The 14,906-nt window shown below is 31.5% G+C and overlaps 3 protein-coding genes across 3 annotated transcripts; 2 read left to right on the top strand and 1 right to left on the bottom strand.

Moving 5' to 3' along the window:
* Positions 1 to 408: 408 nt before the first annotated feature.
* On the top strand, positions 409 to 3,857 carry LOC126687016 (uncharacterized). Its single transcript, XM_050381359.2, has 2 exons — positions 409 to 1,360; positions 3,552 to 3,857. The coding sequence occupies exon 1, from the start codon at positions 450 to 452 to the stop codon at positions 1,356 to 1,358; it is 909 nt and encodes a 302-aa protein (XP_050237316.1). The 5' UTR covers positions 409 to 449; the 3' UTR covers positions 1,359 to 1,360; positions 3,552 to 3,857.
* Positions 3,858 to 4,707: 850 nt separating this feature from the next.
* LOC126687014 (probable glucan endo-1,3-beta-glucosidase A6) lies at positions 4,708 to 6,593 on the bottom strand. The gene is made up of 3 exons (XM_050381358.2): positions 6,445 to 6,593; positions 5,050 to 6,351; positions 4,708 to 4,933 (listed from the first exon to the last, which is right to left on the bottom strand). Exons 1-3 carry the CDS (start codon positions 6,509 to 6,511, stop codon positions 4,896 to 4,898), a joined length of 1,407 nt encoding a protein of 468 aa, XP_050237315.1. The 5' UTR covers positions 6,512 to 6,593; the 3' UTR covers positions 4,708 to 4,895.
* A 1,764-nt stretch (positions 6,594 to 8,357) lies between these two features.
* Positions 8,358 to 13,533, top strand: LOC126687013 (serine carboxypeptidase-like 45). Its single transcript, XM_056106239.1, has 10 exons — positions 8,358 to 8,599; positions 8,872 to 8,976; positions 9,452 to 9,547; positions 9,960 to 10,052; positions 10,138 to 10,208; positions 11,629 to 11,908; positions 12,222 to 12,351; positions 12,787 to 12,879; positions 13,047 to 13,167; positions 13,393 to 13,533. The coding sequence occupies exons 1-10, from the start codon at positions 8,359 to 8,361 to the stop codon at positions 13,531 to 13,533; spliced, it is 1,371 nt and encodes a 456-aa protein (XP_055962214.1). The 5' UTR covers position 8,358.
* The last annotated feature ends 1,373 nt before the right edge of the window (positions 13,534 to 14,906 follow it).

The raw sequence follows: 14,906 nt of genomic DNA, 5'->3' as shown, positions 1-14,906 counted from the left end.
TGAAATACTTTACTTACTTTAATTTGTTTATATAATAACTTCTTTTAAAATTTCTCAAAAGAATAAAAAAGTCATAATTTGATGGTATTTTAACTTCTACTTTATGAATTAAGGTTAGTATTAACTCAAATAAATCATCAGTTGTTATATATTTCTTTAAAAAAATATCTCTAATAATTAATATTCATGTAGAATATATTTTAAATTTTATTAATTATTAAATAATAAAATTATTAATTATCCGATGTGGAACGAAGTTGGTTCTCTCAATTTTCTATTAATTATTAGAATTATTAATTTATAAAATATTAACTATTAGAGGGTCGGACTGTAGTAGTATTTTATCTTCATTAACTATTAATCCAATTAGGAATAAGTAATGACCCATGCTTACATATATATAGACTATTTAGTATTCTTCTACAGCAGACAAACAGAGACACACAGCCATGGCTCGTAACGAAGAGAAAGCACAGTCTATGCTCAATCGATTCATAACATTCAAAGAACAAGAGAAAAAGAAGCCCAAAGAACGCCGCCCCTATCTCGCTTCCGAATGCCGCGATCTCGCCGAAGCCGACCGATGGCGCCAGCAAATCCTCGGAGAAATCGGCCGAAAAGTCGCCGAAATTCAAAACGAAGGCCTCGGAGAGCACCGCCTCCGTGACCTAAACGACGAAATCAACAAACTCATCCGTGAAAAGGTACATTGGGAGCGCCGGATAATTGAACTCGGCGGTCCTAATTACACCAAACATGCTCCTAAGATGACTGACCTAGACGGTAACATAATCGACGTGCCAAACCCTAGCGGTCGTGGCCCGGGGTATCGGTACTTCGGAGCAGCGAAGAAGCTTCCTGGAGTGAGGGAGTTGTTCGAGAAGCCGCCGGAGTTGAGGAAGAGGAAGACTAGGTATGACATATATAAGCGAATAGATGCGAGTTATTACGGATATAGGGACGATGAGGACGGGGTTTTGGCGAAGGTGGAGGTGCCGGCGGAGAAGAGGATGAGGGCGTTGGCTGTGGAGGATTGGAAGATGATGGATGAGATTAGGAAGGAGGCTAGGAAGGGAGCTATGGAGGTTGTGAGCGTTGGCGCGGTGGCGGCAGAGGTTTTGGTAGAGGAGGAGGAGGATGTTGTGGAGGAAGAAAGGATGATTGAGAGGGAGAAGGAGGATAAGGAAAGGATGGAGAAGATGAAGGAGTTTGTTGTTCATGTTCCATTGCCCGACGAGAAGGAGATTGAGAGAATGATTGTCGAGAAGAAGAAGATGGAGCTGTTGAGTAAGTATGCGAGTGAAGGGTTGCTGGAAGAACAGAGTGAGGCTAAGGCTATGCTTAATATTCAGCGTTAGAGGTAATGGTTGGATGTAATTTGCACATTTTATGTGCTTTTATGATCTAGGAGAAGTGTTTATTGATTAGGATGGGAATTCTGTGTTTTTGGTTATTAGTTTATTTTTATGTTTAGTTTTGATATTGCTTAATTGATTAATGCCTTATATGATTGATTTAGTTTCTATTTCGTTGTTGAAGTTAATATTTTGTGGAATTTATTCGAAATGTTGATTTCTGGTTAATGACTTGATTTGGCTTGTCGGTGAGATATTTTGATTGGGCTAACTTCTTAGTTCTGATTTATTATTCCATTTGAGTCTTGCGCCTGTCTCTGTTGGAATTTTTTTTAGTCAACTTAGTTAAACCCAGTTTTCAGATTCTACTAAGATTACAGTTGAAGACTTTAAGATGTTATCTTTATGACGCTGGAGCTTAAGTATTGAAGGTTCTATCTTTCTACTCTCTTTTTATTAGTACTTTTACTAGTAATTGGATTTTATGTCAAAGTTTGATTGAGCTTAAATGATAGATGTTTTTCTTATGTTAGTTATTTTTGTTCACTGCCACAGTTGTATTATATTTGTTTAGTTTTAATTGATTTTGTGTTATGAAGTTGGTTATGCCTTGCTAGAGCTTCAGTGCTATAATCTGATTTTGGTTTTTTATTTGAGATTTTGCTCAAGTGCTTTAAGTTCTGAAGTATGATATTGAATGAGTCTTCTGCTGAGGATGATTCAGCAATAATACCATTGGAACCTCTGTGTTATGCTTTTAGAGGCTAATGTCAAACTAGAGTAATCATGTCTCTGCATTTTGCCAATCAAAGCAAAGATTGCCTGTAACTTTTTCTTTATCTTACAGTTTTAAACAGATTGTGTCATCCTAAATAACTTCTGATTCATAAAGTAACAGCCTAAACTCCAGCTGAGCTATATGCAAAAGACCTTTAAAGAACAAATTTGCCTAACATAAATTAACGTAAGTTAAAAGCTAGGGAAAGAAACGACACGTGAAACACCAAACACGGGAAAACAGGAAATAAGTGACATTGCTGGATATCATCTTGAACCCATTTTTCTTTGTGGTCTGGTCTGAAGCTATGCTATTGATTTTATTCTTTGAAGCAATTGTTTGACACATGGAGATTTTGGTATTGGCATTATAAAGCTTTACATGATTTTGATCGATTATTCATAGCTTATCCCTATCTGTCTCAAATTTCTGTGCCAATCGAAGTGAAAAATTATATAATGTCGGGAGAAAATGAGAGAAGTGAAAGTATTAAACTTGAGTTGGATATTAATTGTGAAAACTCTATTAGTTCAGTGTGCGAGTTTTAAGATCGGACAAAAAACATGTGAACCGAACCAAATGAAGTTGTAGTACTTAAGGGTAGAGTACATTTCGTAACGGTGTTCCCTAGAACTGTAGAAACCGCAACATGATTGCCGTGTCCCTTTCCTCAGCCGAAATAATGAAAGTCTTGCCTCTTTCTATTTTTCTGTACTATTCTGAAAGCAAGCCTTCTTATCTGTTCAAACAATTGTGTATTGTATATACATACCAAGTCTTCAAAATTGCTATAAGACACACAATGCCCCAGAGGTTAGTGACATATACTTCAAGCCTCAAGTCTGTCATTGTGGAAATTTTCGTCATTCCTTTCTTTCTTTTCCTCTTTCTTCTATTCTTTGTTTCTCGTTTTTGTTTTTTAAGTATGAATTTGGTCAGAGGTTATGTTATGTTAAGCACCTTTGTTTAGTCCGAGAGCATGCATTTTTTAGATGTCAGGTCATTTTCTTTGAGCAATTTTTTTCGGTTCTATCATTTCATGTAAACTTTGGTGCTCTTTTCATGGATTATTAAAAATGTATTTTCAGTGTTTGCAATTGAATCAAATATATATGTGTTAGTATCTTTTAAATTTGGTCCAGTTCTGTGGGTTCTGATTATGTTTATTCTAGTTTGTGTTTTAACAGTTTTCTAATTGCAATGAATGAGCTGATCGATGCACACTCATCATAAATGTGGTCATGCTAAGATCTTAGTGTCCTAAATTCTTATTTTCCTTTAAAGAATCACATTACAAATTATTTTAATTTATATATAATAAACATTATTTCTTTACCTATTAATTTTTTTTTTGTATGTGAATAGTTTTTCCTTTAGCTTTCTGTAGTAATACATAGTATGTTATCTCTTCATTTCAGATAAAGAGAAGTGTTGGGTCTTCTAAGTGAAATGCATGTAGATGGTGCCACCTAACATATGGCTGCCCGGTTAGCTGTTACCTTATTACTTCCCTGCTAACTTCCCTGCCTAGCATGTATACTACAATGAAGTTGACGACTTTGCTTTTCTGGTAAAGTACATTGATGGGTATGCAGTAAAGTGATTGTTGGAGGTTGCAACTTTCTGTTTTTATAGTTCAGAATAGAGAAACCCGTCGTCCTATGATGATTTCCAAATCTTTTTCGAATGAAAATTAAGCTTATTGATAGCGTGATTTCTTTCAAGAGATATGCTCTTTCGCTGAGTCAATTTCTATTTCCTTCCCTTGGTTTTGTTAATGCTTGATTTTTATTGATGCCATAACGACTTTTAGAGCTCCTAAGGGATAAAATGAGCTATTAAGTTTGTTTTTTTGTGGAATAATTCTTTTATTGGGCCAATCATAAGGAAGGCTTTTTGGCTTCGTAATAGATGGGAACGATGAGTCAAAATTTATAGAATAATTGTCCACCGGGAACAAGGCTGCATTTGTTCGTTATTAAGGATTCATTTTGCAAGGTCACTAGATAAATGTTTGAGGCTATTTTCATGTCTCCCTAGGTTATCAGCTATCTGTTCTTTTTTTCAACTAGGTTGAGTCGGTAGCTCCAAAAAATGTTATATCTACTACATTTTATTTATTCAAGATACAACTTGCTGTTAATGGATGAGGGGTTACCATTAAGTTGAATCTTGCGATTTAGAGAACGCATTTTGTGTATACAGATGCATGAAAAGTAGGATAAAACTGTTTTCCTTCTTCTATGTGTTTGACATTTTTGTTTTTCAGTTGTATATGGTTGCTAACTTGAGAAATGTAATAATGAGCTAACTCCTAGAAGTTGACTGGTAATGTTTTCAAGTCCCTGGCATTAAGAACTAGTCTTTGTCTACAAATATTATCAGTAAGGTCCTGTCTTTTTTATTTCCCGAATCTTATTAGTATGTTTGGCCGATTGATTAGTTCATCTTCAATAAGTTGTGTTTGATGTTCTTCTATTGGAATTTCTGATTTTAATGTTTGCCTTCAGTGGAAAAAGTGCTTCACATGATAAAGAATTTGCAGCGGAAAATGGGAATTCAGAAGTCGGAGAATGACAATACAATTCGTTTTTCCATAATGTAGAAATCCAGAATACAAAACATAACACTTTCATGCATAATACATGACTTCAACAACAAATGATAAACACAACTAATTTTTTAGACTAGACATTATTATTTGTGATAAACTATCTTATAGTGCTTACTATTACTGAAATCTTATCAAAATATGAAATTCTTCAGAGACTGACGCTAGGAACCACACACAATCCATGACCTGCTCAAGAAATATTCCAAAAAAATTATCAAGCAGTTAAAAAGCTTATCAAATTTATTATATATGAAATTATAGGAAGAGATAATAATAGCTTTAGGGTAGAACAGAAGACTTACTAGGATTGGTGGTGGTCTGCTGTGCAAGTCCGTTGAAGTAGCAGCTGCCACCGCGACTCCTGAACTTTGCCCAGTAAGAGCTAAAAGCATAACTTGCGTGCCAAGTTACCGTTACTGGATTATAGCAATTCTTCCCTGGTGTCAATGCATCACATGTTCCGTTACCTAGGTTACATGCATTCGTTATCGCCCCTTCTAACATTGTCGCATTAACACCAGTGGCTGCAACACACCATAGCTTCCCATTGTAGGGTTTGTTATTAGTGGGTTTTGGCAATGATGTAAAGTCAGATTCTGCACGTTTCCCTGACAAATCAATTTCATAAATAGGTGAGCCATCTGGACGCAACATTCCCCAGTTCCTCTCTGTTCCGGGACCAGGCTTTTGGTTCTCGTTGTATAACGAAAAGATAAAAGTCGGTATGATTACACCTGGCCTAGCTGGCGTTCCGAGTGCAGGCCTTGCTGTCATCTTCTTGATGAGATTTCTGTTGTATGTAGCTGCATTGTAAATGTTAGCACCAGGTTGATCTAAATCACCGGCATTAGGCCAACCGGTTTCTGCTATCGCGAGCTTGATGTTAGAGAAACCCAGTTTGGTCATAGCGAAAACGATCGAATCGAGCATTTGGTCTAGAAGGTTGGTGTATATAAAGGTAGTATTAGGATCAGTGTAATTCTGGCTAGATTCGAACAATGCATAGTTAAGGCTTACATTGGCAGTGTTATTAGAATATGGGAAGAAAGGGTAAGCATCAATGAAGAAGTATGATTTAGTACCGTTCAAGAACTTGAGCAACGGTAGCATCACCGTAGAAATATCTGACCTGAAAGTTCCATTGGATGGTGGTGATGTTATTTGGAGTACATCCATAGCTAGTGGAGTACCAATCTTGATGTTCTGAATATTGTGTGATTTGAGAGAGTTTTTGATCTTCCGCATTGCAGGGACGAGATTAGACCAGATTATCTTATCTTGGTCTGAAGAGTAGCTTAGAACTTCATTTCCGACTAGAATGAATCGAATCATGGTATCAGGATAGTGTTGAAGAACATTGTCCTGAACCCAGTTGTTAGCTGCCGCCTGGTCTGAAGCAATCCTGTTGATTTCATGATTTTGTACCATAATTGATACATGCATATTGGTTCCTGCTAAAAGTTTCAAGATCTCAGGATTCGCATCGTAGAGCTTTACGCTACCCGCCTTTAAAGATTGAAGGAGTTGAATCGATTCAAACGGCGATGGTAGGTTGTTCCCTAACTGCCCGTAGTTTATCCCCATCTTGTTCCAACTGTCTGCATCTGTTGAATGGAAAGCAAACAAACCATAATGTTACTGAAACAAAAAACTAAGATTCTATTTTACTAAAATTTAATTTAATTTGAAGGACGTACGCGAATAACCGGCAAAAAAGCTGAAGAAGAAGAAGATCGCAGCAGCAACCGCCATATTACTTGCCATTTAATTTCTTGAACCTGGTAAACTGTTTGGAGAATGCTCAAGCAGATGAATATTGTGCCAATGTTAGGCTGTGAATTATTCCAAGACTTGGGTATGTTTTTAAAGGCTTTGGAAGAGAAAAATAGGTAAGAAGTTGGTTTTAAGTGCTTAATTTCAAGAAGGTTTGTTTGTTTGTTTAGGGTAGTAATCTTTGTGAATGTATGATAAAATACAAACATGAGACTTAGCTTTTTGTGATTTAATATTGGAAAAGTAAAGATCATGAACTAAATGCAAAGTCTCTTGTGTGATTTGTGTTGTTTAACTTGTTTTCTTTGCAATTTTATTTGCTACCATTCTAATTAATTGTTCATCAGAGCATTCATTGGATTCTCAAAAGATTAATGGGTAAAGAAAATAGAGATGTTTAGACTATATTATGCCAGGAAAAGAGGATCAAATGTTGTGATCAGTTTACATCATAAATTGGCAATTAATCTACATCTATTTGCTGCCATATGTATTGTTCATGGGATGGACTTGGAAAAATTTAGGCTGGGTTTAATCCGATTTTACTCTTTTAAGTGCATGTTCAAGTGTGATTTGAGTCTGATTCAGACTTGGAATTTATTACTTAAATTTGGTCATATATTTGATTTATGAGATTGAATTTTTGTAAATTATAATAAAAATAAAAGTCAAACATATAAAAGAATTGTGCATATATATTAAAGGTAAAAATAAATAAATTTTGACTACCATTTAAGCAATTATAGTTGGAAACAATGAAAATGACAAAAAATTATAGTTTAATGACAAAAAAAAAAATAGAGCTTAATGAAATTAAAAAAAAATTGAAAGTTCAATAATATTTTCATCAAATTTTATAGGAAAATGAGTTTCCAGTTCTGGTTCAAATGGGCTGGACTTAGGGGCTGGGCGGATACCATATCCAGTGAGAAACTCTACTACCATAACATGAGAACTCCTAGCATAGCTTCCATATTTGGTCCACATTTAAATTCTACTTTAAATTGTTTCTTCAAACTTTTTTAAAAGAAATTATTTTCTATTTCAGTAAAATAGAAAATCAAACAAAATTAAACCAAATTTTATGTTTCAAATTAATAGTTTACTTTCTAACAAAACTAAAAATGGTTTAAAGAAATTATTTTATATTTCAGTAAAATAGAAAATCAAACAAAATTAAACCAAATTTTATGTTTCAAATTCATTTCCTTAATAGTTTACTTTCTAACAAAACTAAAAATGGTTTGTACTAACCTTAGGTGTAACTCGAGTTGAGATATTTAGAGTAATTGAATCTAAGGTTATCTAAATTACCGGGTTTTTTTCTCGTTTTGGCAACTCAACTTTTTTTTTTCATTTTTGGTTTACGGCTAAAAATATTTAGGTGGCAACACAAATCTTTATAGGTGATTTATCAAAAATAAAAAAAAATAAAATTTGTCACCAAAATGAAAAAAATCGATAGGTTAAAGACCTTCAGGATTAATTACCCGAAACATTTACTCCAAACTTACGAAAAGGGAACAACTGCAGAACTACTTCAAAGGACAAAACTTATGTTTTTTATCTTTTTGCATTGATCAAGAAGGGGCCGGCATTGGTATTACTCTGAACAACTGTGAAGCTTGTCATATATACGTTGATGGTATTCACAATGCCGCCTCTAATGTTATATGCTTTGTTTGACCTTCCATAATATCCATGCATGCATAGTTTGGCACGTAAATTAATATTAATTTTTGTCTTACAATTCAAGTTACATGCTTATAAATAAGACTCTACAATCTATCCATTTGAGTAATTAACTCCTTCACTGTTGTATTCTGATTTCTAACACCATGAGAACTCAATCATGGACTGCAATGTTTGCAATTTGCATGATATTGATGGCAGCGGTAGCATCATCTTCCAAAGAAGATGATAAAATATTGAGCTTACCGGGGCAACCACAAGTCGGTTTCCAGCAATATTCGGGATATATTACAATCGACGAAACGCAACAGAGAGCATTGTTTTATTACTTTGTTGAAGCAGAAACTGATCCTGCTTCAAAGCCTTTGGTTCTTTGGTTAAATGGAGGTATCATCCTTTCTATATAAATTATGTTGCACGAAAGCTCTCAAATTTTATATTTTGGCATTTCATTTCAGTTTCTAAAATTTAATGTGGTAACAGAATATATATTATTTCAGCGTCTCCATCAGTATTATTATATTGATAGTTCATATGTTACAATGTCAAAATTTAAAGTTCGTATTAGCATGTGAATGGAGGATCGACGAATCTTATAAACTCCAAAGAAATGGATATACAATTTATATTATTAAATTTTTTATGGGATTATTTTGTAGGGCCCGGGTGTTCTTCAGTGGGAGCAGGAGCATTCTCTGAGCATGGACCCTTCCAACCAAGTAGTGAGGACAGTTTGGTCAGAAATGAATACAGTTGGAATAAAGGTGCATAATTCTAGTTCCATGTCTGTTTTATTTTGGCTTAATGCCTTAAAAATACCCCGATTTTTCATCCCCTTTTTAATTCTACCCTGACGTTGAAAAATTATCAATTTTACCCCAATTTGCATTTTTTTCATTTCAATTGTACCCTGAAACATAAATTTGACCTTCATTTATTTGATAAAAGTTCAATAATGTTTTTTAAAAAATGGTCAATTTAATATAAAAAGTTAATCTAATGCAGAAAAGGTGAATTTAGAGAATTTTTGCCCAATAAAAAAAGGTCAATTTTATGTTTTAGGGTACAATTGAAATGAAAAAATATAAAATAGGGTAAAATTGATAGATTTGCAACGTCGGGGTAGGATTGAAAAGGACATGAAAGATCAGGATTTTTTAAAACATTAAACCCTTTTATTTTATGTTTATGTCTGAAAATTAATAGTTTCTAAAATATTACATTTGTGATGTAATACAGAAGCAAACATTCTATATTTGGAATCACCAGCAGGAGTTGGCTTCTCTTATTCTGCCAATACATCTTTTTATGACAATGTCAATGACACCATCACAGGTTTTTTATTCTCACCTCTCTAAATAAGTCTACAATGGGTAGGGTACTCGCCCCGCCCGTTCATATTAAATCGGAATTCAACCCTTAACATTAAATTTAATCGGAATCTAAATCCATATTAATTAATGCGGTTGAAAATATAATATTTAGATTATTGTCATATCAATTGCAATATTAGAAACCACTTTAAGAATATAATAGCATAACAATTGATGTAACAATATATTTTAAGAATATGCTTCAACACTTTTCCCGAAAGAAAATTAATAATATGATACTAAAAAAATTACAAATTATAATTTAAATATCAATTTGGGACATAATATTGAAGATTAGGTACCATTTAGATATTTAACACCTTCTTTAATTAACCAAAACTGATAGTAATTATACCTTTTATTTTTTATTTTAGCACAAGACAATGTTGTATTTCTACAGCAATGGTTTGCCAAATTCCCAGAATATATGAATAGAGATTTCTTTATTACCGGAGAAAGCTATGCAGGTACATCAATTAAATATTTAAATCATTTTATAACTAATTCAAAATTTCACTTTTGGTCCAAAATTTAAATCTCTATTGCATGCAGGTCACTACGTTCCACAACTTGCGAACCTCATTTTCCAGTCAGGATTAAAATTCAACCTCAAGGGCATTGCTGTAAGTACCGAATCAGAAATATAATTCAATTTTCATAGATATTGACAGTAAAAATTTGTAACGGTTAATTTTTCTATCTTTCATATACTTTTAAATTATAACAATTTCAGGAAAAAACACAGTGTATATGTACCAATTTGAACATTAGGAACGATGGTATGAGAGACAATAATTCGAGGGACTATGAGTGAAAATATTTTTTCTTTTCGAACAAAAATTTCCTACAAACATAGTTGCAGGAAACTCCTGCAACATGTCTTGAAATGTTGCCACCTATCATTTATAAAAGGCCTAATTATTTAAAAACCCCCCACCTTGTAATATTTTTTCGTTTATACCCTCACGTAGGAAAAAGTTCATTTGTACCTTTTTTTTGATTTTTCGTTTTCATCTCTACCCTAAATAGCTAATTTGACCTCTTTTTATTTGAAAAAATATTCAAAATGATGCTTTATATTTAACTTATATTTTAATTAAACATTAATATTATTAGTCATTAATAATGTTTTCATCCTTTAATTAATTTAATTGTCAAAAATTTAAATTTTAGGGTAGAGATGAAAATGAAAAATCGAAAAAAGGGTACAAATGAACTTTTTCCTACGTGAGGGTATAAACGAAAAAATGTTATAAGGTGAGGTTTTTTTAAGTAATTAGGCCTTTATAAAATGGTTACTTTAACATTTGATTTTGGCTAATTAACTAGCTAGTTGAGTTCAAGTACTAAACTGATTAATTAACCAAAATTAATATAAACCTAAACTAAAAGCACGTACAATGTGGGATTTTTTCTTTTTTGGTATAAATTCTAATTAAAATTAAGGTACATAATTTTAAATACCATTAAACATTTAACTTAAAAATAATCTAAACTATAGAATCATATTTTTCTTTTTGAAAATACCATATTTAGTTAATTATGGTCCACTTCAACTTCCTCAATAATTAGATATCAAAAAACAATAAAGGTACCAAATAATAGATTGTTTAATTTTGTGCTAAATTTTTTTCACCAAGAGAATATATTAATTTATACCATGTGATGTGATGTCAATTTATACAAAAATATTAATTTATACCGAGTATATTAATTGAGTTTTTTGTATAATTTATTTTTCTGTTCAATGTATATTATAAATGATATGAACAGTGTATGAACACTAACAATTGTCTAATTATAAGGAGATGTTGTGCAGTTTGTAATTTTGAAATTGCATAGAAGTTAAGTTAATAGACTAGTTTAGTACCTAGACTTAACTGGTTAAATAACCAAAGTTAAATGGTATTATTTTATCAAGACGAAGAAAACAACGTGGTAGCATCTCAGACATGCTGCAGGAGTTTCCTGCTATTATGTTTGCAGAAAAATTTTGTTCTTTTTTTTATTATAAATTTGATCATTCGTTCATTTTTTTTTCAGATAGGAAATCCTCTGATGGAGTTCGACACAGACCTCAATTCGCAGGGCGATTATTATTGGTCTCACGGATTAATATCAGATTATACTTTTGAACTCCTGATTTCAGTTTGTAACATTTCAGAGTTGAACAGAGAGTACAACAGCGGCACCATTTCATCTAGTTGTAAACTTGTAGCTGAACAACTAACCGCAGAAATTCCTGATGGAATTGACGGTTATGATGTTACTTCTGATGTCTGTCCATTATACTTGCAAACATCAAAACTATTCAAATCATATAATCATCCGTTGAGATCGAAATTTAATCTTTCACCGTTTACTCGATCGCGTCAAGCAACTACAAATCCACCCGCGGTAAGACTACATTTAAAATATCTTTCTTATTCATAGAAGAAAAAATAATTTACTAATTGCTTTTCATATCTCTCCAGTTAAAAATGTGCATAGCACTTTATGCTAAACTTTTAATGCTAAAGTTTAGCATCAAGTGCTATGCACATTTTAAATCGGAGTTCGACCTGCCCCTAAGAGATGATATCACTACGTTATCAATCCCATTCGCTTAATTAGCACTAATACATAATTTTATGCACAGGACGAAGCTTCGGAGAGTATCGATCTTTGCGTAGAAGAAAAGACATTTAAATATCTGAACAAGAAAGAAGTGCAAGAAGCTCTCCATGCTAAGCTCATCGGAGTCCCCCAGTGGTTTTTCTGCTCTGAGTAATTTACTACTTCTCCTCTATTGATGCTTTATTTTCTAAAAAATAAATAAAGAGCTCCTCATAGTTTGAAATGAACTTAATGGTGCCGAAAAACTAAAGTTCTTAGAAATTTTCAAAATTTATTCAAAAATGTGGCTATCGTTGGAAATCTGTCAAATTTGATCAATTCGCTGTAAATCTTTTATATCAAGTTAATAATCTCTATTTGATCAATTAGCTGAAAATCTTTTAAATTTTTCAAAATTGATTTATCCGTGTCGATATAGTAATTGAATGTGTACTTTATAAAAAAATTAAAATTGTCAATTAAGATGTCATGTGAATTGTAATCAACTATGAGTCAGTGCAATTTTAAACTAATTAATAGCAAACGAAATTACATCCAATTGGTTAAATTTACTTGGTCTAAAATAAAATATGTGCATTGTTACAGGGTAATGAATTATGATTATAACAACTTGGAGATACCTACAATAGATATTGTAGGCTCGCTAGTCAGTTCAGGCCTCCGGGTTCTTATTTACAGGTATATATTACTTTCATTTAAAACACGATCAATTATTTAAATAGAAAATAAATATATACATAATTTTATTTAAAGAAATTATAAGTATTTTAAAAGCAACAATATTTTTTATATTATCTTAAAATATTCATAGTCATAACCTACCAACATGAAATTTGAATTTGCAGTGGAGATCAGGATTCAGTAATTCCATTTATTGGGTCAAGAGCTTTGGTTAATGGTTTGGCAAAGAAGCTGAATTTGAATACAACTACTTCTTACAGAGGCTGGCTACAAGATGATAAGCAGGTAATTTCATATCTATGATATCTTGCTACAGCATATATGGCTAAATTAATTAATGACTAATAATTTTTTGGGTCGAATAATCGCATCGATAAATTTAATTTAATTAATTTAAAATTATAAAATATTTTAATTTATTACTAATTTTTAGTATAAATTGCATTCGAAAACTTAATCAATTCGATTCTCTTTAATGTTATTGATAATAATAATTAATTGTATTTGTAGGTTGGTGGATGGACAGAAGTATATGGAGACATATTAACATATGCTACAATAAGGGGAGCATCTCACATGGCTCCTTGGTCTTCACCTAAGAGATCACTTGCTTTGTTTAAAGCATTTGTGGCTGGGACACCACTTATTTAACTATCAATTTTAGTTTGATTTAAGAGCTTATGTGTCTTAAATTTTCTTCATCATTTTTCTTTTATAATAAAATTGGAATGGATAATACAAGTCATAGATCATTTTCTTCATATATCTTCCTTGATATGGATAATGTATGCATTCAAATTATTGATCATAATATTAATTTATGAGTACTCTGCATGAATTTGAGAAAAAAATAGTAGTTCGTGCATGAAAATAAAAAAATTTAAAATACATGATTAAAATGGAAAAACGTATAAAGTTGGTGAATTTTTATGACACACCCAAAAATTAATTACCAATTTACCAAAATAAATAAGTTAATATTGGCTAAATCTATCTAGAGGCCTCTGTACTATATCATTTTTATTCAGAAAGTCCGTATATTATATTTTTATTCTTCCAATCCATCTACTTATCTAATTTTTGATTTTCATGTCTACTTGTTTAGAGTCGCTTTACTTATAATTTCTGTTTCTCTAATAACGCAAAAGGACATAAAAATTTAAAATCGGGTAAACATGAACTTTTTGATCAAACCTGGTATAACACTGAGATTTTGTATGAATTTTGCCTTAAAAAAAGCAACTCAACTTTAATTTTAAATACTTTTAAAATAATAATAATAAATATTATGATTATGATTAAAAAAAGTATGCTAACTCAAAATGATAATAATGAAATTAAAATAATTATAATTTATTTATAAAAAATAATGAATTTTTATAGTTAAGAGATTAAAAAGAACTTTATTGTTAATAATTTTATTCTTTAACTAAGTCAATTGACACGTATAACTCTCTGAAGGAGAATGTTAGTAATTTTGACTAAATGTTAGAATTGTTTTATAATTTAGAACGCGACTGAGAACTTACATCTATACTATATATAAAAGCACGGAATGAAAGGAGGAGCATACACTTTTATGTTATTGTCATTTTCACTTATAAGATTTAATTATTAATTAAAAACTATAAAGATAATCATTAAAATTAGACTAATTAAAATTATAAACTATTATGTTAAAATAAATTAGAATACTAACTAAAATAAACTATTATGTTGAAATAATTGTTTAGAGGACTAATTGAAATATACTATTTGACTATTTAATGATTACTATTTTAATTATTTTTTAATCGTATAGAAGTCTAAATAAGATAAACTATTTTAATTTTTACTTTATATTTTTTATTAAAGTTTTCTATAATTATAAAATTTGAGTACCAATTAAAGTTTTTTAAATAATTAAAACAGTCATCTAAAGTATTTAATAAGATAAACTATTTCAAACTAACTATTATTTTAAATTTTGTTTGATAATTTGACGAGTCATATTACAAGTCACGTGTGAAACACGAGAAATTCAT

The sequence above is a fragment of the Mercurialis annua genome, linkage group LG6 (assembly GCF_937616625.2).
Source record: "Mercurialis annua linkage group LG6, ddMerAnnu1.2, whole genome shotgun sequence".
NCBI classification, from domain to species: domain Eukaryota; kingdom Viridiplantae; phylum Streptophyta; class Magnoliopsida; order Malpighiales; family Euphorbiaceae; genus Mercurialis; species Mercurialis annua.
The sequence above is the reverse complement of the archived record's forward strand: the minus strand, read 5'-3'. Positions and strand labels throughout refer to the sequence as shown.